Source organism: Triticum aestivum, chromosome 2A (assembly GCF_018294505.1).
Source record: "Triticum aestivum cultivar Chinese Spring chromosome 2A, IWGSC CS RefSeq v2.1, whole genome shotgun sequence".
Classification (NCBI taxonomy): Eukaryota; Viridiplantae; Streptophyta; class Magnoliopsida; order Poales; family Poaceae; genus Triticum; species Triticum aestivum.
This window is the reverse complement of record NC_057797.1, coordinates 217,431,437-217,455,568: the sequence shown is the minus strand read 5'-3', so window position 1 is coordinate 217,455,568 and position 24,132 is coordinate 217,431,437. Positions and strand designations below refer to the sequence as shown.

At 45.0% G+C, this 24,132-nt stretch overlaps 1 protein-coding gene across 1 annotated transcript; it reads right to left on the bottom strand.

Annotated features, from left to right (window-relative positions):
* Window positions 1–19,611: 19,611 nt before the first annotated feature.
* Window positions 19,612–23,552, bottom strand: LOC123188426 (DEAD-box ATP-dependent RNA helicase 32). Its single transcript, XM_044600533.1, has 8 exons — window positions 23,076–23,552; window positions 22,576–22,848; window positions 22,160–22,483; window positions 21,594–21,782; window positions 21,357–21,518; window positions 20,553–21,016; window positions 20,276–20,433; window positions 19,612–20,185 (listed from the first exon to the last, which is right to left on the bottom strand). The coding sequence occupies exons 1-8, from the start codon at window positions 23,466–23,468 to the stop codon at window positions 19,869–19,871; spliced, it is 2,280 nt and encodes a 759-aa protein (XP_044456468.1). The 5' UTR covers window positions 23,469–23,552; the 3' UTR covers window positions 19,612–19,868.
* Window positions 23,553–24,132: the final 580 nt, after the last annotated feature.

Here is a 24,132-nt window from a genome sequence, read left to right as displayed (position 1 = left end):
ACAATACGCCGCAACCCGACCTAGGCTTAATAAAGAGGTCAACACGCCGGACTAAACCTATGCCCCCAGGGGTCATGGGCCATCTCCCCGGGAACTCCTACACGTTACATACGCGGCCGGTGAGCAGACCTAACTACCTCCTTAAACAAGGCAGGAGCTTACGCAGTCCAACCCTGCGCGCGCCGCTCAGTCGCTGAGGTCGATTAAGCTTTGGCTGATGTATATGACGCAAAACGCCCATACTATGCCCACGTGATGGTTAGTGCTATCAGGCCAGAGGCCCCTCGGATCAAATATCCAGAATGTAGTGGATTAGGAACACGCGGTAACAAGCAGAGACTCACGAAATATGTGACCCTGTCGCCCCATCTCGAGGACTTGCGACAAGGGCTAAGAATGCCCGGCCACGCCTCGTGTTCAACTCTCGGTTACTCTCCAGGTCAACACATCTCCACATCACTCGCAATTAAGCTCGCGCGGGTACCCCTCAGGGTCGACCTGCCTTTCCAAGTAACAGTTGTAAAGTCCAAGTATCTGTGTGTCCAAACATCAAGGGGAAAACCCTAGGAATCACCCCTGGTGAATTCCACTCGATGTAATCATCAAGGTGAACGTAAGAGGATCCACCCCTGAGGTTCACACTTGAGGGGTTTCACGACATAGCCGTATCGGAAGTGGTTAAGGAGGAAATCACCCTCGATGACCACGACCGAATAGCTACACTACAGAGGTCTCATTAGGAGTGTTGTAAGAGGTTCCACCCTCGGCACTTGATGGTAACTCTGCAGAGTCGTTCAACTAGGGGGGGTGATGTGCGGTGTCGGGGCCTGGATGTCAATCACGTTGATCGAGTCATCGAACATAAAGCGGGGCAACTGGGACAAGGTGGGGGTCACTGATGGATCAATAATCAACCTATACTAAGCAGTTTAGGATAAGCAGGTAACAAAATCAGGCTATGCATCAGAGTAGGATTATACAAAAAGTAGTAGCAGTTCTAATGCAAGCATGAGAGGGAAAGAAATAGGCGATATCGGAATGCTCAAGGGGGGTTTGCTTGCCTGGTTGCTCAGACAAGAAGAAGGGGTCGTCGGTGACGTAGTCGATCACAGCGACATCAGCATCGTCACAGGGTCTACCGAAGAGAAGAGGGGGGAGAAACAGTAAAAACATAGCAAGCAAGTGCATAACAGGACAACAAACAGAGCTAGACGTGTTCTAACGCGGTGCTACACGATACCGGTGAAGGGGGGAGTCAACCGGGAATGTTTTCCCGGTTCCGGACCTGTGTCAAACAGATGACCGGAGAGGGAAAGTTCCATGTTCAGATAGTTAGAGGCATCTGACACGTAAACGAATCGCGTGTTCGGATTCGTCTAATCGTTCTGAGCAACTTTCATATATAAAACTTTTTCATCTGAGCTACGGTTTATTTTTATTAATTTTCAAAGTTTTAAACAATTTTTGGAATTTACTGGATTAATTTTAATTCGAAAAAGTAGAAAAGAATGCTATGTGCACACACTGAAGTGTACACAACAAGGTGCTATAGACGCTGACATGTGGGCCTGTTGACTGAGTTGGCCAGTCAAATGTTTGAAAGGTCAAAGGATGAATAGTGCCCTAGGTCCCGCATGTCATGGACTACCCCTATTAAAAGAAATAAGCCTAGTATTTAACTAAACTAATTAAGTATAGGGGCCCACTTGACATAGGCTAATTTAGCCCAGAATCTAATCTATCCTAATCCTAACTAAGAATGGTCGGCCACGCTGTGAAGAACACAGCCGCTCGTACAGGGGCTCACACGCACGCAGCCATGCTGTGCCATGGCCACGGCGCGGCCGACTGGGCAGGAAATGAGCACCAGCAGTGAGCAGCACACAGGGGCAGCAATAGCTGGCAGCGGTGGCAGCAATGGGCGGTGGCAGCAGCGAACAACAATAGCAACGAGCAGTGAGCAGCAGAACGCGGCAGTAGCACGAGCAGCAGGCCGGCCGGAGCAGTAGCAGCGACGCAGCGACAGGGCGGACGCGGCCTGCGTGGGCGCGTCCCTTGGGCAAGTAGCTGCACGAGAGTGGGGGCGTGGTGACGAGCGCAGGTCGGCGCGGGGGAAAGCAGCGGCGCGGGTGCGCGTGGGTCGCATCCAGGGCGCGGTCACGGGCAAGAGCAGGCACCGGCACGTGCGCGTACACTGAGGCTCGAACGCGGCCATGGAAGAGGACAACCGAGCTCGGGCACGACGGCAAACGGCAACGAATAAAAGGGGAAAGGGGGGAATCGATGAGGCTCACTGGAAGGAGGTCGGGGACGTGCTCGAACAGGTCAAGGGGGCGCCGGAGGTGGGGATCGACGGCGACGGCCGTGGCGGCTGTGGTGGGGATGGCGGCTCGATGTGGAGCATACAAGGCCCTTTGGCTTCGATCCAGAGGCATAGGTGAAGGAGACGAGGTTGGGGAAGCTCGTGGCCACCTTGTAGCAGCTCGGGGATGACCCAGAGGACGGCAACGACGATGCGGTGGCGACGGCAATGCACGGGCATCGAGCAGGAGAGGCAGGGGCACGAGAGGGAAGAAAAAGGGGATGCTAGGGTTTCGGGGAGGAGGGGGCCGGTCTTATCCATCTCGGGGTGTCGTGGATGCTCGACACGAGCTCATCGGGCGCGTGGACGGCTGGCCAGAGGCCACAGCCATGGCTCTGTCTCCCTGTACATCTCTGTACATAATAAGGAGAAGGTCGTGGTGGGCTTAGGCGATGCTACTGTAGCACTAGGCTTTCTAGTGCACAGTGTGCATCATTGTTGAGGAAATCGTTAACTGATAACTGCTCGGTTGGCTGGCGAGTAGGGGATTAATAGGCTAATCGGCCATTTAATTAATTAATCAGACGATTTATTAGTTTATCGACTACTCGGTGACCCTATGAGTAGGGATTAATCGGCAAGTTAACTGGTTAATCGGATGAATTCTTGAACAGGGGTGTGCACTTAGCCTCTTCTTTATTTTCTGTGCTTAAATATTTTGGTATTGTTTTCTACTTAACTCCCATAGCAAACGAATTTAGACCAACTTGAAATTTGGGGCATAATTATTGGGCAATATTTTGAGACAGCACAAAAGTTTTCATGTGGTTTGAGAAAAACATAAACATTTGTTTATATTTAAAAGCTCATAATAGTTGTCATTGGACCACTTTAATATTTTGCGAAGGATTAATTAGTGAGTCAAATGAAGTTGGCTTCCACATGACAAATGATTAGGGGAGAAATATAGAACTATTCAAACATTTTAGTTTTATAGTTTGAGAGAAATAAAAATTTGACTTGCCTTCTAAAATTTGAAATTGAGGCCGGTTTGGGACAAAGTGATGATTAGCAAAATTTAAATATGATGATGTGAAACCATTAGTAGGAGTTTACTGTAGCATGACACTGGGGTGTTACAAATCTCCTCCACTATAAGAAATCTCGTCCCGAGATTTAAGTGGGGAAGTAAAGAGTAACTTCGGAGAACTGACCCTTATAGGGTTAATTATCTAGTGAACAATTCAGGGAATGAGGCAGAAGTATCTCTCGAGTTGAAACTTAATAAACATCGAGAGCAAAGTATGAAGGTACAATAGGAAGTTTCAAGCGAATGGACAAATTGATACATGAACAGTGTGAGAAAGGGGTTCAGAGCATCGGGAATAGATCATCTCCCGAAAGGTGGCCGTGACGTGATACGAAGCCAATTGCAAGAATATTTCGGAATCAAAGATATATAGGAGAGTCAGGTTCCGATCCTGTGGAATTGTGGGTTATGAGCCCACTATGTGGGTTAAAAGTAGAAAGGGCGCTAGCATTTTGCACGGTCATGATAGCAAGGCATGTCAGAGGGTAGCCTGTCAGTTATGTCGGCAACAACGTCGGTACCAATGGCGAGGGACGAAGAAAACCATTTTCCAGCTCATTGAACGAGGTGGGCCATTAGGCAAAGTTCTCGTCCATCAGTGGCTACCGGAATGTTATCAACAATAGTAACAGGGTCTTACTGACAGAGTGATACAACGAGGTGTTTACATAAGCAGGGAAGTATTATTGCTTATGTAATATAGATCACAATAAGGTTTAAACAAACCAATGGAAAGAAAAATGTAATTGTCAAATTAAACAGAACCATGGAAAGGAAAATGTGTTTAAACACATATTTCAGGGGTATATCCTTCCCAAGGACAAGCAGAGCATGATATCCATGACAGGATAGAAGTATAAAACACTTTAGATAAGGGGGAAGAAAATTCATGACATTACCCATACAACGGTGTTTGGATAATTGATAAAGAAAATTTAGTATCGTGCTTCAAATGTTCTTATTGGAGATTGGATTACCACAGACATGCTTCGAGATAGCATTGACATGGTTTCAAGCAAAGGTCAGACTTTGGATATACCAAGGATCCATCGGAAACAACTAAGAAAATAAGTCATACAATTTTAGCAGTGACAAGATGAGGGTGTGGCCGACGGGCTCAGCCACAATCCATCGACATGCCAAAAAGGATGTATTTCCAAAATTATATGAACCAATTTGTGTTGGGGAAGGCAAGAATGTTATCGACGATAACATAAATCATCGAGGAGAAGGATTGTATTTCTCATCATGAATTCGATTGATATCCTGGAAAAGCTCGGAATGTTGATGATGATCATGACACATTTGTCGAGAGATTTCATGAAGATGTCACCGAGCAGAAAAGGAAGGATGAAGTGAAAGGCTATGAGAACCACTGATTCGACACAAGCTCAAAGTCAAGCTTGTTGTTCGAGGTGAAATGATAATATGAGGAAGATCGACGTAAGCTTAGCTCATCGTCGGAAGTTGCTCCGGACATAAGGACCAAGTAGCATAGTTAAAAAGTTGACATGGTAAAAATATAGCTGATCAGGCTAAGAATGATGTGATGGGGTATAAGGCTTCCCAGTATCAAGTACTAGGTGTAATGCCAGAAGGTAAATCGGAGTAGAGGTTGGACGAGGGAATGATTTGCAGAGGATAAGTAATTGTAACTTACCCAGTAAATGGGATCAAGGAGGAAATATGATCGGGACCATAACTGCAAGGGATCCAATTTACGATACCGAAAGAATATTCAAATGATTAAATATCCTTGCAAGAAGCTTTCATGATAAGTCCCACACCGTGTCCGTGGGCATGAACACAAGGTTCAGGGTCGACTCCCACTTCTACAATGCATAACTTTTCATTTTACTTCTTGCTCTTGATGAAGCTGTAGTATTGAAATTTTATCTGACGAAAAGCCAGTAGAGTATAACCCGCATAACTTTTGAGTTCACACAGATTAGGGAAGGCATAGGTTCAACCCATCGGGGCATCTTAGGAACATATATCATAAATTTCGAGAATAAATAACACAAGCTTGGTAGTAGAGCATGCTTGAGAAAGCGGAGGATACAATTTACCAAAAGCATTATGTATCCGAGGAAAGGCTCACAAGCTTATTGAATATGAAGGACGTTGTCAGATAAAATCCAAAAAAGGGGTCTGATGGTCCACAAGGGGTCTGATGTGAGCATCAATATTCAACCAGAGGAAGAAAGAATGCAAGGAGATCAGATTATAGACACAACTGACTAACTCAAAGCTCAATTGCAAAGGAATTATGAATTCCAAGACAAGGGATCAGAAGCAATGTTCTGATTAGGGATGGATAGGTAGAATAGCCTTAGGGGTACAATCGATGGTGATTTGATTGATCGAGATTCAGCACATGTTAAAATGACGTCTGAGCCGGAAGGATGAATTCTAGGATCTGATTAAGGATTGCGAGCATTTGCAACATATTGTAACAACAGACTCAAAATGATAATGACCAAAGCTGAAAATAAGATTACTAGACTTATGGTATTATCCATAATGCAAGCAAGCAAGAAATTCAAGAACAATAGGTTGTTGAGGATTTTCACAAGAACGAATGGTATTACGAAGATTTTTGTGAAGTACATGAATCAACTGAGGATGAGCGGATACTCGATAGGTGCACCAAGTTATCCGCAGGGGTATTCAAATGACAAGGAACTGCAAGGCAGTAAGCTCAAAGGATTCTCGGAAAAAGGAGAGCAGTTCAAGGCATCTTGTAATAACAAGATCATTTGGGATAGAATGTAAGATTGGCAAATGTGTGTAGTTATCCATAAGGATATTTCGATGGTAGGGAATTGCAAAGGCAACAGGCACAAAGTCTGAAGAGAATATCATAGAGTATCTTTGGAATCTTCTGATGCAGCAGGCGATCATCTAAAATAAGGGGCTCTTTGGGAGGATGTGATCACGAGATCCTAATGCTCGAGTTAGTAAAACCATTTAACCCGGATAGAAGAGAGATCAGAGTCCTAAAGTATAGACGAGGAATAAAAGATCCTAATACCACTCAATTGGCGAAAGACACACAACCAAGTTAGTAAAACGGTTTTTAGTTCTAGACTCAACTTCGGCCAAGGAGTTGGAAGGGGAGATCCTACAGGCAGTCGGCTCTGATACCAACTTATGACGCCCTCGATTCAATCGTACACTAATCATACACGCAAATGTGTACGATCAAGATCAATGACTCACGGGAATATATCACAACACAATTCTAGACACAAATTAAAATAATACAAGCTTTATATTACAAGCCAGGGGCCTCGAGGGCTCGAGTACACAAGCTCGAATACATAAGAGTCAGCGGAAGCAACAATATCTGAGTACAAACATAAGTTAAACAAGTTTGCCTTAATAAGGCTAGCACAAAAGCAACAACGATCGAAAAGGCAAGGCCTCCTGCCTAGAAGCCTCCTAACTACTCCAAGTCGTCAGCGGCCGTCACGTAGTAGTACGCACCCTCGGGGTAGCAGTAGTCATTATGGTGTCGTCTGGCTCCTGGGATCCGTCATCTGGTCGCAACAATCGGGTATGAGGGAAAAGAGGTAGCAAAGCAGCCGTGAGTACTCATCCAAAGTACTCGCAAGACTTACATCAGATATAACCTAAGTATGCATCAGTATCAAAGGAAATGGGTTGTATCTGTGGACTAAACTGCAGAATGCCAGAAAGAAGGGGAAAGCCTAGCATATCGAAGACTAGCATCTTCAAGCATCTTCAATCATGTTGCAGCATATAGAAGAGTATAGATCAAACATAATATAAAGTAGTAGTAGTGTTATCAACCTCGGCCAAAGATCCTTTCTCGACTCCCTACGAGAAAGCAATCCCAGAGCCATACTATCCATTTCTCATATCCATTTCTCATCTCAAGTATCCAGTTCTAGTTGTATCGATCGGGATACAACTCCAAGTGTCCGTTACCGTAAGACAGGCTATCGATAGATGTTTTCTTCCCTACAGGGGTGCACCAACTTACCCACCACGCTCGATTAACTCCGGCCGAACACACTTTCCTGGGTCATGCCTGGCCTCGGCCAAACAATACGCCGCAACCCGACCTAGGCTTAATAGAGAGGTCAACACGCCGGACTAAACCTATGCCCCCAGGGGTCATGGGCCATCTCCCCGGGAACTCCTGCACGTTGCGTACGTGGCCGATGAGCAGACCTGGCTACCTCCTTAAATAAGGTAGGAGCTTACGCAGTCCAACCCGGCACGCGCCGCTCAGTCGCTGACGTCGATTAAGCTTCGGCTGATGTATATAACGCAGAACACCCATACTGTGCCCACGTGACGGTTAGTGCTATCAGGCCAGAGGCCCCTCGGATCAAATATCCAAATCGTAGTGGATTAGGAACGCGCGATAACAAGCAGAGACTCACGAAAGATGTGACCCTGTCGCCCCGTCTCGAGGACTTGCGACAAGGGCTAAGAATGCCCGGCCACGCCTCATGTTCAACTCTCGGGTACTCTCCAGGTCAACCCGTCTCCACATCACTCATGGGTACCTCTCAGGGTTGACCCGCCTTTCCAAGTAACAGCTGTAAAGTCCAAGTATCCGTGTGTCCAAACATCAAGGGGAAAACCCAAGGAATCACCCCCGGTGAATTCCACTCGATGTAATCATCAAGGTGAATGTAAGAGGATCCACCCCTGAGGTTCACACTTAAGGGGTTTCACGACATAGCCGTATCGGAAGTGGTTAAGGAGGAAATCACCGTCGATGACCACGACCGAATAGCTACACTACAGAGGTCTCACCAGGAGTGTTGTAAGAGGTTCCACCCTCGGCACTCGATGGTGACTCTACAAAGTCGTTCAATTAGGGGGGTGATGTGCGGTGTCGGGACCTAGACGTCGATCACATTAATCGAGTCATCGAACATAAAGAGGGGCAACTGGGACAAGGTGGGGGTCACTGATGGATCAATAATCAACCTATACTAAGCAGTTTAGGATAAGCAGGTAAGGTAACAATAAGCAAGTAACAAAATCAGGCTATGCATCAGAGTAGGATTATACAAAAAGAAGTAGCAGTTCTAATGCAAGTATCAGAGGGAAAGAAATAGGCGATATCGGAATGCTCAAGGGGGGTTTGCTTGCCTGGTTACTCAGACAAGAAGAAGGGGTCGTCGGTGACGTAGTCGATCACAGCGGCATCAGCATCGTCACGGGGTCTACCGAAGAGAAGAGGGGGAGAAACAGTAAAAACATAGCAAGCAAGTGCATAACAGGACAACAGACAGAGCTAGACGTGTTCTAACGCGGTGCTACATGATACCGATGAAGGGGGAAGTCAACCGGGAATGTTTTCTCGGTTCCGGACCTTTGTCAAACAGATGACCGGAGAAGGAAAGTTCCATGTTCAGATAGTGAGAGGCATCTGACACGTAAACAGACCGCGTGTTCGAATTCGTCTCATCGTTCTGAGCAACTTTCATATCTAAAACTTTTTCATCTGAGCTACGGTTTATTTTCCATTAATTTTTAAAGTTTTAAACAATTTCTGAAATTTACTGGATTAATTTTAATTCGAAAAAGTAGAAAAGAATGCTATGTGCACACACTGAAGTGCACACAGCAAGGTGCTATAGACGTTGACATGTGGGCCTGTTGACTGAGTTGGCCAGTCAAATGTTTGAAAGGTCAAAGGATGAATAGTGCCCTTGGTCCCGCATGTCATAGAGTACCCCTATTAAAAGAAATAAGCCTAGTATTTAACTAAACTAATTAAGTATAGGGGCCCACTTGACATAGGCTAATTTAGCCCAGAATCTAATCTATCCTAAACCTAACTAAGAATGGTCGGCCACGCTGTGGAGAACATAGCCGCTCGTACAGGGGCTCACACGCACGCAGCCATGCTGTGCCATGGCCACGGCGCGGCCGGCCGGGCAGCAAATGAGCACCAGCAGTGAGCAGCACACAGGGGTAGCAATAGTTGGCAGCAGCGGCAGCAATGGGCGATGGCAGCAGCGAACAACAGTACCAACGAGCAGTGAGCAGCAGAACGCGGCAGTAGTGCGAGCAGCAGGCCCGGCGGAGCAGTAGCAGCGGCGCAGCGACAGGGTGGACGCGGCCTGCGCGGGCGCGTCCCTCGGGCAAGCAGCTGCACGAGAGCGAGGGGCGCGGCGACGAGCGCAGGTCGGCGCGGGGGAAAGCAGCGGCGCGGGTGCGCGCGGGTCACATTCAGGGCGCGGTCACGGGCAAGAGCAGGCACCGGCACGTGCGCGTACACTGAGGCTCGAACGCGGCCATGGAAGAGGACAACCGAGCTCGGGGACGACGGCAAACGGCAACGAATAAAAGGGAAAAGGGGGGAATCGATGAGGCTCACTGGGAGGAGGTCGGGGCCGTGCTCGAACAGGTCGAGGGGGTGCCGGAGGTGGGGATCGACGGCGACGGCCGTGGCGGCTGTGGTGGGGATGGCGGCTCGATGTGGAGCATACAAGGCCCTTTGGCTTCGATCCAGAGGCATAGGTGAAGGAGACGAGGTTGGGGAAGCTCGTGGCCACCTTGTAGCAGCTCGGGGATGACCCAGAGGACGGCAACGATGAATGGCGGTGACGGCAATGCACGGGCGTCGAGCAGGAGAGGCAGGGGCGCGAGAGGGAAGAAAAAGGGGATGCTAGGGTTTCGGGGAGGAGGGGGCGGTCTTATCCATCTCGGGGTGTCGTGGATGCTCGACACGAGCTCATCGGGTGTCTCCCTGTACATCTCTGTACATAATAAGAAGGAGAAGGCCGTGGTGGGCTTGGGCCATGCTACTGTAGCACTAGGCTTTCTAGTGCACAGTGTGCACTTAGCCCCTTCTCTATTTTCTCTGCTTTAATATTTTGGTACTGTTTTCTACTTAACTCCCATAGCAAACGAATTTAGGCCAACTTAAAATTTGGCGCATAATTAGTGGGCAATATTTTGAGACAGCACAAAAGTTTTCATGTGGTTTGAGAAAAACATAAACATTTGTTTATATTTAAAAGCCCATAATAGTTGTCATTGGACCACTTTAATAATTTGCGAAGGATTAATCAGTGAGTCAAATGAAGTTGGCTTCCACATGACAAATGATTAGGGGAGAAATATAGAACTATTCAAACATTTTAGTTTTATAGTTTGAGAGAAATAAAAATTTGACTTGCCTTTTAAAATTTGAAATTGAGGTCGGTTTGGGACAAAGTGATGATTAGCAAAATTTAAATATGATGATGTGGAACCATTACTGTAGCATGACACTGGGTTGTTACAACATGACCAAGACACATCTCTGTCAATAACAAATAGCGAAACCTGGATGGTCATATTGGCTCCTACATATTCTACGAAGATCTTTATCGGTCAAACCGCATAACAACATACGTCATTCCCTTTGTCATCGGTATGTTACTTGCCCGAGATTCGATCGTTGGTATCCTCATACCTAGTTGAATCTCGTTACCGGCAAGTCTCTTTACTCGTTCCGTAATGCATCATCCCGCAACTAACTCATTAGTTACATTGCTTGCAAGGTTTATAGTGATGTGCATTACCAAGAGAGCCCAGAGATACCTATCCGATAGTCGAAGTGTCAAATCCTAATCTCGATCTATGCCAACTCAACAAACACATTCGGAGACACCTGTAGAGCATCTTTATAATCACCCAGTTACGTTGTGACGTTTGATAGCACACAAGGTGTTCCTCCGGTATTCGGGAGTTGCATAATCTCATAGTTAGAGGAATATGTATAAGTCATGAAGAAAGCAATAGCAATAAAACTAAACGATCATTATGCTAAGCTAACAGATGGGTCTTGTCCATCACATCATTCTCTAATGATGTGATCCTGTTCATCAAATGACAACACATGTTTATGGTCAGGAAACATAACCATCTTTGATTAATGAGCTAGTCAAGTAGAGGCATACTAGGGACACTCTGTTAGTCTATGTGTTCACACATGTACTAAGTTTTCGGTTAATACAATTCAAGCATGAATAATAAAACATTTATCATGATATAAGGAAATATAAATAACAACTTTATTATTGCCTCTAGGACATATTTCCTTCAGGAATAGCATGGTCTATGATCACATCATACCCTCCCCTTCAGACGAAACCGTCCTCGGTTTCGGAGCAGTCTTTGCAACCTTCTTCAAAAATGTAACATGTCCATCCACCTTGATTGTGTTGTCAAACATCGGCCGCAACAAATGTCGCTTCCATGCATTCCAGAATGAGTAAGTGTTGGTTTGACCTTCATGTGTTGCGTTATGGTCGTATTGCCATGGCCTTCCCAATAAAAAGTGGTATGCATCCATGGGTATAATATATCAGATCACCATATCAGTATAATCTCCACAAATAATTTGGAACGCACCTTTTGAGTAACCTTTAGCTTCCCAGTATGATACATCCACTCGACACGGTGGGGTGTGGATGCTTCCATGTAGGCAAGCCCAAAGCATCAATTAACCCTTTGCTAACTGCATTGGTGTAGCTTCCACCATCTATTATTAGCTTGCAATTGGCGTTGTTGATCTTACACTCGGACTGAAAAATATTCCATCGTTGCCCCTTATCCTCAATACGATCTTCCTGCACTCATTGCACCATTAATGATGGATATGCTTCCGCGGCTTCAAAGCTCATCAAAGTTACTTTTTCATCTTCTTCAGATTTTTTAGTAGAAGTGTCAATATTTTTTTCTCCATCACTTGTAGACATGTATCCTTATTCTTTGAGGAGCACCCTCCTCTCATTAGGACACTCAAACTTTTTATGTCCCCTGCACCACACTTGAAGCACACAATATCATTAGTATGAGAGTTAGAAGCACGAGATGATTCAACCTTGGTTTAAGATACTTCCTTGGTAGTCAGCTTAGAATCTGATTTGAAACCACTATTACCACCAGCCCTCTCTCTGAAAATTATGGCACACCGAGTTTGATAAATTATCATGACCGATATGATGCTTTACTTGTTGCTCCTCTCGAATGGCGTGGTGTAATAATCCATGTAACCCATTATATTCTACCATAGTGATGTCTACTATGCAACTTTATTCTTGTAGACACGTGTTGGGCCTCCAAGCGCAAAGTTTTGTAGGACAGTAGCAATTTTCCCTCAAGTGGATGACCTAAGGTTTATCAATCCGTGAGAGGTGTAGGATGAAGATTGTCTCTCTCAAATGACCCTGTAACCAAATACAAGAAATCTCTTGTGTCCCCAACATACCCAATACAATGGCAAATTGTATAGGTGCACTGGTTCGGCGAAGAGATGGTGAAAAAAGTGTAATATTGATGGTAGAAATATATTTTTATAATCATAATAAATAAAAAGAACAAGGTAGCAATTGATAAAACGGAGCAAAAGCGGTATTGCAATGCTTGAAAATGAGGCCTAGGGTCCGTACTTTCACTAGTGAAATCCCTCAACAATGCTAATATAATTGGATCATATAACCATCCCTCAACGTGCAATGAAGAATCACTCCAAAGTTCCTATCTAGCGGAGAATATAAGAATGAATTGTTTGTAGGATACGAAACCACCTCAAAACTATTCTTTCTGTTCGATCTATTCAAGAGTCTGTACTAAAATAACACAAAGCTATTCTTTCCGTTTGATCTATCCTAGAGTTTGTACTAAAATAACACCAAAGAAAATTCAGATTCATAATATTCAATCCAACACAAAGAACTTCAAAGAGTCCCCCAAGATTTCTACCGGAGAAACAAAGACAAGAACATGCATCAACCCCTATGCATAGATTACCCCAATGTCACCTCGGGAATCCGTGAGTTGAGTGCCAAAACATATATCAAGTGAATCAATACGATACCCCATTGTCACCACGAGTATTCAATTGCAAGACATATATCAAGTGCTCTCAAATCCATAAAAGTATTCAATCTGATAACAACGAAATCTCAAAGGGAAAAACTCAATTCATCACAACAAGATAGAGAGGATAAAACACCATATGATCCGACTATATTAACAAAGCCCACGATACATCAAGATCGTGACATCTCAAGAACACGAGAGAGAGAGAGAGAGAGATTAAACACATAGATACTGGTACAAACCCTCAACCTCGAGGGTGGACTACTCCCTCCTCGTCGCGGTGGCCGCCGGGATGATGAAGATGGCCATTGGAGATGATTCCCCCCTCCGGCAGAGTGCCTGAACGGGGTCTAGATTGGTTTTCGGTGGCTACAGAGCCTTGCGGCGGTGGAACTTCTGATCTAGGTTAACCCCGAGGGTTTTTGGAATTTTTGGGAATTTATAGGGTAAAGAGGGGGTGCCAGAGGCCACCGAGGTGGGCACAACCCGCCTGGGCGCTCCTGGGCCCCCCAGGCGCGCCCTGGTGGGTTGTGCCCCCCTCGGGGCACCCCCAGGTGCTTCTCTGGCCCATCCTGGGTGTTCTGGTCCATAAAAATTCTCCAAAAAGTTTCACGGTGTTTGGACTCCGTTTGATATTGATTTTCTATGATGTAAAAACAAGCAAAAAACAGCAAATGGCACTGGGCACTGGGTTAATAGATTAGTCCCAAAAATGATATAAAGTTGCTATAAAATGACTGTAAAACATCCAAGAATGATAATATAACATCATGAATACGTCATCAATTATAGATACGTTGGAGACGTATCACATAGCAACAGGTCTCGTATCTTTGATTTCAGACCATGCATGAATCGTGCCATTGTAGCCTCTTCTTGCTCCTCTACCCCTGTGCGAATCAACAATATTTCCATCTCCTTATAATACTCCTCAATACTAGAGTTATCTTGTCGAAGTTGCTCTGCAACATGTGTACAAGGTTTTAGTGAAGTGATCCAGAACAAAGCGTCTCTTCATGATATTCTTCATTTGATTCCAAGACTCTAGACGTGCTCCCACATGACATAGTTGGTCCCACCATATTAAAGCATAACCCTTGAACTCAATAGATGCAGCACGAACCTTTTCTCCTTGGTGTATTGATGCGGCTTGAAGCTACGTAGGTATTTCCCCAAAGAGGAAGGGATGATGCAGCACAACGACGGTAGGTATTTCCCTCAGTGATGAAACCAGGGTTATTGAACCAGTAGGAGAACCAAGCAACACTACGTAAACAACACCTGCACACAAATAACAAATACTCACAACCCGACGTGTAAAAGGGGTTGTCAATCCCTTTCGGGTAGCGGTGCTAGAAATTGGCAAACGGACGTGAGAGAGTAGTAAATACTGATAGACCGAACGCCAAATAAAATAAATTGCAACAAGGTATTTTTGTATTTTTGGGTTTAATAGATCTGAAAATAAAAAAAATAAAAACAGATCGCAAAGGCAAATAATATGAGAAAGAGACCCGGGGGCCGTAGGTTTCACTAGTCGCTTCTCTCGAGAAAAATAACAAACGACGGGTGAACGAATTACTGTTGGGCAATTGATAGAACTTCAAATAATCATGACGATATCGAGGGAATGATTATTATATAGGCATCACGTCCAAGATTAGTAGACCGACTCCTACGTGCATCTACTACTATTACTCCACACGTCGACCGCTATCTAGCATGCATCTAGTGTATTAAGTTCATGGAGAAACGGAGTAATGCAATAAGAACGATGACATGATGTAGACAAGATCTATTTATGTAGAAATAGACCCCATTGTTTTATCCTTAGTAGCAACGATACATACGTGTCGGTTCCCCTTCTGTCACTGGGATCAAGCACCGTAAGATCGAACCCATACAAAGCACCTCTTCCCATTGCAAAATAAATAGATCAAGATGGCCAAACAAAACCCAAATATCAGAGAAGAAATACGATGCTATAAGCAATCATGCATATAAGAGACCAAAGAAACTCAAATAACATTCATGGATAAAAAGAGATAGATCTGATCGTAAACTCAAAGTTCATCGGATCCCAACAAACACACGGCAAAAAGAGTTACATCATATGGATCTCCAGGAGACCATTGTATTGAGAATCAAACGAGAGAGAGGAAGTCATCTGGCTACTAACTATAGACCCGAAGGTCTACAAAGAATTACTCACGCATCATCGAAGAGGCACCAATGGAAGTGGTGAACCCCTCCGTGATGGTGTCTAGATTGGATCTAGTGGTTTTGGACTCTACGATGGTTGGAATTGATTTTCGTCAACTCTCCTAGGGTTTTCTGGAATATTGGGATATTTATAGAGCAAAGAGGCGGCCCGGGGAGCACCCGGCATGGGCACAACCCACCAGGGCGCGCATGGGCCTACAGGCGTGCCCTGGTGGGTTGTGCTTCCCTCGGAGCACCCCGCAGGCGCTTCTCCGGGCCATTGGATGTCTTCTGGTCCAAAAAAATCCACAAAAAGTTTCGCTGCTTTTGGACTCTGTTTGATATTGATTACTTGGGATGTAAAAAAACATGCAAAAACAACAACTGACACTTGGCTATGTCAATAGGTTAGTACCAAAAAATGATATAAATGACTATAAAATGATTATAAAACATCCAAGAATGATAATATAACAGCATGGAACAATAAAAAATTATAGATACGTTGGAGACGTATCATGTATCGCTGTCCATAAAAAATATGATCCACACGCATATCCCACTCCAAATAATCATCTGTGTTATCTTTTCCACTGAGCGACGGTATAGAAATTTTTATTCTACCTATACCATCATCCTCATAGTCACGGTGCGCATGTTCATGTCCTCCCACATGGCGTACACCATCTCCATGGTGATTATAAGGACGTCATTTAGGCTCATAATAGCTACCAGGCCCCTCAGACTAATGATCTTTATGCTCACCATGGTTTCGAACATGTTCATATACCCACTGCCTAGATAATTGCCTGTGATGACCCAGCGCAACAGACCCATCACTAGGTGGTGATCATGGTCTTAGTCAATGAACAAGCTCGGTCAGATCGGCTGTCTTTCTACCAAGACTTACCTCGACCTTATCGATGCACCTCCCCACTCCATTCAACACATAGTCACAGTTGCCTCCAATCCTAGCATGATAGCTAGTGCAACACTCGAATCACAGGTGAGCAAAGGCAGCTCGTCATCTACATCTGCTTCATGTGCACCGTGAACACTTGCATTTGATTTCTGTGAATTCACCATTGCAGTGACTCAAATAGACAAACTCAAGAACTAGAAAAAAATGTATTGTGATCAACCTTTCTCTGATACCACTTGATGAGAACCGACTAGCCGGCGAGTCGTTTGTTGGCCCAATCTTTCACGGTACAAGAAAATCAACAACGAACACGATAAACAATCCTCGTGATAGCAGAAATGGATGAAAGGTAGAAAAGCGGCTCTTCGGATCAGGCAATGCACCAGAAGACCAAAGTGCAGAAAAACCAGTGTATAATCAATCACATATCAATCTCACACCAAGCAACTCTTGGATCCCTCGCGGATTAGCAAGCGAACATATTTGGCGCAACCATAGCGTTGCGTTTTTCTGTATTTGATTCAACTATAAAACTCCAATCCTTCACGTCCTGGTACTCCACACACACAACCAATACAAAAACAATTGCATGGTGTTCTAAATGTGGGTTTGATCTCCTGCTTCTCTGGTTGTGTCGACGGCACCTCAATACAAAAATCGCCAATCTGCAATGTATATGGAATAGCACGACCTATATGATCACATCAGTATTGTTGTTAGACAATGATGAGCCTTCGACCTATGTGGAAGTGATGGTAGTCCCAAATTTAGAGTTATGGCTTGAGGCCATGAGATCCGAGTTAAAGTGCATGGACGACAATCAAGTTTGGAACTTGGTTGATCCGTCAGATGGTGTTAAAACAATTGAGTGCAAATGGATTTTTAAGAAGAAACTGATATGAATGGAAAAGTTTAGATTAATAAAGCTTGACTTGTCATAAAAGGTTTTCCATAAGTTCAAGGAGTTGACCGCAACGAGACTTTCTCGCTAGTAGCGATGCTTTAGTCAGTTTGGATCATTTCAACTATATATATGGATTTCAATTATGAGATATGGCAGATGGATGTCAAAACGGGTTTCCTTAATGGAAACCCCGAACATGTATATGGTACAGCTCGAGGGTTTTGTCAATCCACAGAATGCTAGTAAGGTACGCAAGCTTCAAAGATCCATTTATGGGTTGAAGTAAGCCTCTCGGGGATGGAGCATTTGTTTTGATGTGCTGGTTAAAGGGTTTGACTTCAATTCAAACAATATGAACCTTGTGCTTACAAGAAGTTTAGTGGGAGCTATGTTGTATTTCTAATCTTATATATGGACGACATTATTATTGATTGGGAATGACATTCAAATGCTTGATCTATCAAACACTTGTTGAATAATAGTCTTTCGACGAAGGACTTGGGAGAAGGAGCTTATATTTTTGGAATCAAGATCTATAGAAATATATCGAGCATGCTTATTGGATGAAGCCAGAGTACTTGCATTGACAAGATGTTGAGGTGGTTCAACATGCATGAGGCCAAGAAAACGTTCTTGCCTATGTCTCATGGAATTTGTCATAGCAAGACTCAGAGTTACTTGGATAAGATTTTGCATGCTTCGGCTATCGCGTTAATCATGTATGTTATGTTATGTACTCGCCTGGATGTTTTCTATGCTCGGAGTTTCATGAGTAGATACCCGACTGATCCAGGTGAGAGTTACCGGACAATGATTTAGAATATCCTTAAGTACTTAAGAGGGACTAAGGATATATTCTTGGTCTATGAAAGTGAGAAAGGGATCGGTGCAAAGGTTCACGCCGATGCTAGTTTCCCAGCCGATAAAGATTACTATCGCGTAGTGTTCATTTCCTGAACAAAGGTACAATGAGTTGAAAGAGCTCCAAGCAAGAAACGGTTTTTGATTCTACAACAGGGCCATGGTACATTGCGGCTTATGAAGCTGTGAGAGAAGGTATGATGAGAGGAGGGGACGTTCGGAAACTGATGTGAACTTACGCCGAACCGTAGGAAATGCAAATGGAGTTTAATGTTGTTGACCAATGGCATCGAGAATCAAATTAAGATGCCAAAGTTCATTCACACACGGGCCATTCCCATGCCATACGGCAGAATGAAAGCTCGATCGATCCGAGGGTGGTGTCATATGTCTTACAGCAATAAACAAGACAAGATGGGGCCTCAAACCGGCCTCAAACACTGGCCGAACTGTCCGGTCATTGAGTGATAAAAAAAGTCCAGACAGGCTCCTCATACCGGACCTAAATATCCGGACTGACCGACACCCCTGATATCCAACTCAAATCTAGGGTGGGTATGAGAAGACCCAGGCGCATCAGTCACATTGGAGCAGACAGCCTGACCCCACCATAAATTGCACAAATCCCTCAGATTCACCAAACCCATTGCTCTCTTCCCGTGTTCGTCCACCATTTCCTTTGTTGTCGTCCTCCCTTCCTCCCTCATCCTCGTCGTTGGCCCCCATCTGCCGGCCTAGATGTCGACCAACCCGTCCCACAACGCTGCCACAGAGGCTGCTTCGGCGGCAGCCGTGGGTGTCCCATCCTCAACTCCGGCGTGCAAGCGGGAGAACGTCGCCCATAGGAACCGGTGATGGAGGCAGCGGGCGCGAAGGCAAAGATGCAAGTAGAGCAAGTGGCAATGGTCCAGGCAAAGCAGTCGAAGCAGGGGTAAGGATGACAACGAAGCAGGCGAGATGGCGTCTGGCGAGTGATCTGACCAGCAAGTGATCCATCACGCTCGAAGTTGAATTTCATTTTGGCATGACCGGACTGTTGAACTATGATTTATTTTGCTTTGTCACGTTGTTGAATTGCCAAATTTGTGCTCTAGGATCCACATGAATGAATTACATGGATTTGAGGATCTACATTTGAGGTGTGTGGCTATCCGGCAGGCCAAATGAGGGGCCATCCGCGGACATGAGGGGCCAAGCATTGTCCGCGGACGTGCCCACACGCGTATAAGGGGACGGATTTTTCAAGTCCGGTTGTAGATGCTCTGATAAACTAAACAAGGTTCCTAATATTTTATAACAATACAGTAACCAAACACAATAAATACTTTCAATTTTAGCTATCATATTATTTCTTTGACTATTCATATCTGGTAAATTTTATAAGGTATTTCAAATAGGGAAAAAGTTAGGAACAAATAGAGAAGCATATTTTATAAAGGGCTAGGACCAAATACGGAAGCATATATTTTAAATGGCCGAATTAGCATCAATTAATATGGATAGAAGGGAGGGCCAAATAGGGAAGCATGTTTCTTTTAAAAGGGCCAAATAAGCAAGTCTCCCTTCAATTATATATATCAACTCCCAGGAAACCATACAGTAGCACATCAAAATTTCGTCTCCATTGTGGAGAGTTCACTAACCTACAACCGGCAATCACGCGGTACACACCCAGCATTGTCGCTCAGCACCAACACCCAACACCATCAGACCCGGAAGTTTAGTCGTGCATTTTACCCAGAAGCTTCAGTGCCAGTGCCTCCTGCTGCGCGAGAAGGTCCCCGCCCTTAGCTGCACCACCTTCATCATCGTCGCTGTTGTTGAAGTACTTCTTTTTACCCTTGGAGGACATGTTCTGGTTTCTGTCGGACTCTGAGCCACTGTCGTCAGACACCGCATCTGTTTCCTCCTGTCGCCTGCGCTTCAGTTTCATCTTCTTCTCAAACTTCTTCTCGTGCAAACTCTTCTTGTGCTGGGCCTTGTCCTCCTTGTCATCCTCCTGCATTTCTCTCAGCATCTCTGCATACCTCTGCAGAACTGCAGCAATAAAGTCAAAAATTATGTGAGTTTCAAGCCACATAGTAGTGTAAAACTATAGGTATGAATCATAAAAGAAGCTGAACGAACTTTTATCCTTGTGAATCACGTCTTCTGGGCCCACTTCTTCGGCTAAAGACGCAAGGGGGTCAATCGCATTGCCCTCATCGTCGTACTTGACCCTTGTTCCCACAGGCCTGTGCATGTTTATTTTCAGCTTCTTCTTTTTCAAGGGCCTCGCTGCCAGCCTGACAAGACAACAGATTAGCATAACCCACAGAAAATAACACCCAGATCTGAGCCTGGATTATGGAAGTTGGGAGATACAAGGAGCATGCCGTGAGAAAAAAAAGTTAAAGGGACATACTCTTTGATTTTTTCTGGTTCAGTGTCAGGCACTTTGGGAGAAAGGATATCATCTAGTCCATCATAAATATTTGCATCTGTGTTGGGCTTCTTCGGATAAAGGATATCATCGTCAGGTCCATCATCTGCAAGCATATCACGATTGACCTGTGGCTTTATTTCAATGACTTCAGCTTTGTGTTTCATCTGTTTCACATCAATGTCCTTCATATCTTTCTTCGACACATTCTTCTTGTGGCTTACGAAGCGGATTTTAGGGGTAACAGGAAGACCAAGTGAAGAGGCGTATGCAGCAAAACTCTCCGCAGAGAACCTGCTCAGATCAAACACCTCTTTGTCTCCCTGGAGGTACACTGACTTGAGATAGGTCACAAAAGCCCTTTTACCTAGTTGCTGCAGATTGGGAAATTTAACAAGCACTGCTGCTACATTCTGAGATATCTGCTCCAGTTGTTCCACTTTAGGCTATAACAAAGACAATTTGGACAGTAAGTATTAAAAAAAAGGAAGTCCTGCTAGACATGAAAAAATATACTCCCTCCGGAAAGAAATATAAGAGCGTTTAGATCACTCCGTCCGTAAAGAAATATAAGAGCATTTAGATCACTAAAGTAGTGATCTTTTATATTTCTTTACGGAGGGAGTACACCCTAGATAAGCAGCTATGGTAGAACCGCCTCATGTCTAGCCTACTCATTCTAAGAGCTCACCTGAGATGAGATTGAACAAATATTGATCAAACTTGAAAAGATATAGATCAAGCAACAAACTAAGCATTAGATAAACTGATAAGCTTGCTGCTGACCTTGCGAACACTAATAGGTATTTTACTCTCGGTTGCCTTCAATTTTTCCAGCATTCTTTCTTCCTCTGGACACAAGAATATAAGAGATTTCCCTTTCTTGTTGTAACGAGCTGTGCGACCAACTCTGTGGATGTACATTGCGACGCTTTCTGGACAATCAACCTACAAAGACAACAACTAAGAAGTTACAGTATGAGCGTTTCAAGCAAAATATTAGTTCTTGAGACAAAGATATACCTGTACCACCCAATCCACATTCCCTATATCCAGTCCTCTAGCAAATATATCAGTTGAGAACAGAACCGAAGTACTTTCGCTGAACTCTGCTACTATAGCCTGCTGTACTTCGTATTTCATCCGCCCATGCATACATTTTAGAGGAATACCAGGACGTAGTTTCTTGAAAATTTCATACACAAATTTGACCTGCAAAAGTCCAATATTACATAAATAAGAAACAATAATAACTAACTCTTGAACAATCTGTTTCAAAAATATGCCATGTAATCACCCTTGGTACACTCATACAGTCATCACTGATTTAGGTAGCAAAAATACAAATTAAAATTCCGCAAGAAAAATCCAGATATATTTCACAAATTAATAAAATTAGCAACACACACATTCCTAATATTTTAGTATGACAAGTGATAAATCAAAATGTAAGACACACAGTACCCAAGAAAAGAAAAGAAAATAAACACCACTGCCAATTTCCACAGAAGGTTTATCTATTTTGTTCCTTAACGACATGACTGCTGGAGGGCACATAAAGTACAACTTGTCAACAGATAAAACATTACCTGCTTAACACTTGATAAGAAGACTAGTATTTTTGACTTTAGATGCCTTTTGATGAAACTCCAAAGCATATTCAGTTTCTGTTCAAGAGGCACAATCATGGCACACTGCTCAAGGTTATCTGGGGTAGCCGTGCTAGCCTGCTCATGCACACTAATATATTCAGGATTCTTTAGGCTAACCCTTGCGAGGTCCTTAACTGACTTCGTCTGTGTGGCAGAAAACAGTAAGGTTTGTCTAGCTTTGGGAATTTGAGAAAGGATAATGTCAACTTGGGATTTGAAATTTTTATCAAGTATTTGATCCGCCTCATCAAGCACCAATATCTGTTTCCTACCAAAGAAGACATGATGTTAGATTATCTACATCTCATCATTTGGAATTTGAAATAACCATAAATCAAGTTATGTCTGATAACCTGGAGATTTGAGCAATCAAAGTTTGGAGTCTCATCAAAGTGCTGGACTAACCGTCCAGGAGTGCACACTAAGATATTCAAACTGTTTATGCGTTCTTTTTCTTGCTCGATACCCGTGCGCTTAACGATAGCACCACCACTAAAGTTATGGTGCTTCCCGACTTTCCTGACCACTTCCCAAATTTGACCAGCTAAATCATTAGTGGGAGAGAGAATAATGCAACCCACACCATCCTCTTGACTCCATTTCTCCCGATACAGCTTCTCAATGACCTGCCAATAAGGATTGTGATAAGATGAGCTACCCACGGATTTCTTGGCAGCGGCACTTGACATGACCATATGATGAGCTAAACAGTCAAGATGTAAGAAATGCGTGCTTCCAGAGCACAATTTGCAGAGCTAAAAGATAAAACTATGATGATAATTCACAGTGTATGCGACCATTCTTAATCTGCGTTCCCTACAAGTGGGATTTAAAGAGTAAATTAACAGCTTACTGGGATGACGAAGGCGAGGGTTTTGCCGGACCCGGTCTTGGCCGCGCCGAGGACGTCGTGCCCGCAGAGCGCGTGGGGCAGGGCGGCCCGCTGGATCTCGCTCATCTCCTTGTACCCCGCCTTCCGCAGGGCGTCCTTGGTCTTCTTCGACAGCGGCAGCTCGTCGAACCGCGTGGACGCGCCATAATCCGAGTAGTCCCCAGCCGCCGCCTTAGCCACTACATCTCGTGCCCTTACCCGTGCGTTGGCGGCGGAGGACTCCTCCGAGGGGGGAGGCGGCTTGGTTCCCGGGAGGGGCTTGCCGGCGTCGATCCAGGCCTCAAGGAGGCGGATCTCGTCGCCATCCTTGGCGCGGCTTTGCTTAGCTACAGCGCGGCGCTGCGGCCGTCGCATGGCTCCGGCTGATAGTGCTGGGTTTAGGGTTTTGCGGAAAGTGATGTGGAAGGTTCTAGAAGGCGTGGCGGCTTTCGTTTTAGCACAACACAACTGGTGTTCTTCTTTATAACCCCTAGACCTGGCCATGGCCAGCCCGGCCCGAAAAAGCCCGACCCGACCCGGCCCGACGCTGCTCCTGGGCCGGGCTCGGGCGTAGATTTTAAGACCGGTGGCCTGGCCGGGCCGGGCCCGGGCCCGTCATTTTTGCCGTTTTCTGAAGGGGCCCGGCCCAAGGCCCGAGGCCCGGCGAGCTTTTGCATGTTCGGGCCGGGCTTGGGCCCAAAAACTAGGCCCGATGGCTGGGCCGGGCTCGGGCCCAGGTTTTTTGGCTCGGGCTTGGCTAGGCCCGGCCCGAAGCCTGGCCCGGCCCGAGGTTTGGCCAGGTATAATAACCCCATATATAGCGTTATCCTCTAAAGAAGTACGTAAATCAGTCGGGAAGGCGTATTTCCTGGTCGACCAGGCTGGGTACGTGCTGTTCCTGGTCTTCGTGGCTCACATAGAGGGAGAGACGGGATGTGTTTTGCTTTCAAATAAAAACACGGGGATGTGTTTTTATTTTGCAGAGAAAGGCGGAAATATAGTTTTTCTTTTCTTTATGGGAATGCCTTCGGGCTAGCTT

What these genes read in the sequence shown, in the direction of transcription:
- LOC123188426 (XM_044600533.1), bottom strand. Translation starts at nt 23,468, where the DNA reads ATGCGACGGCCGCAGCGCCGCGCTGTAGCTAAGCAAAGCCGCGCCAAG. An exon ending in TACCTATTAGTGTTCGCAAG is followed by an intron (nt 21,017 to 21,356) that starts GTCAGCAGCAAG and finishes TCTTTGTTATAG; the next exon opens with CCTAAAGTGGAACAACTGGA. An exon ending in CGTGATTCACAAGGATAAAA is followed by an intron (nt 20,186 to 20,275) that starts GTTCGTTCAGCT and finishes TTATTGCTGCAG; the next exon opens with TTCTGCAGAGGTATGCAGAG.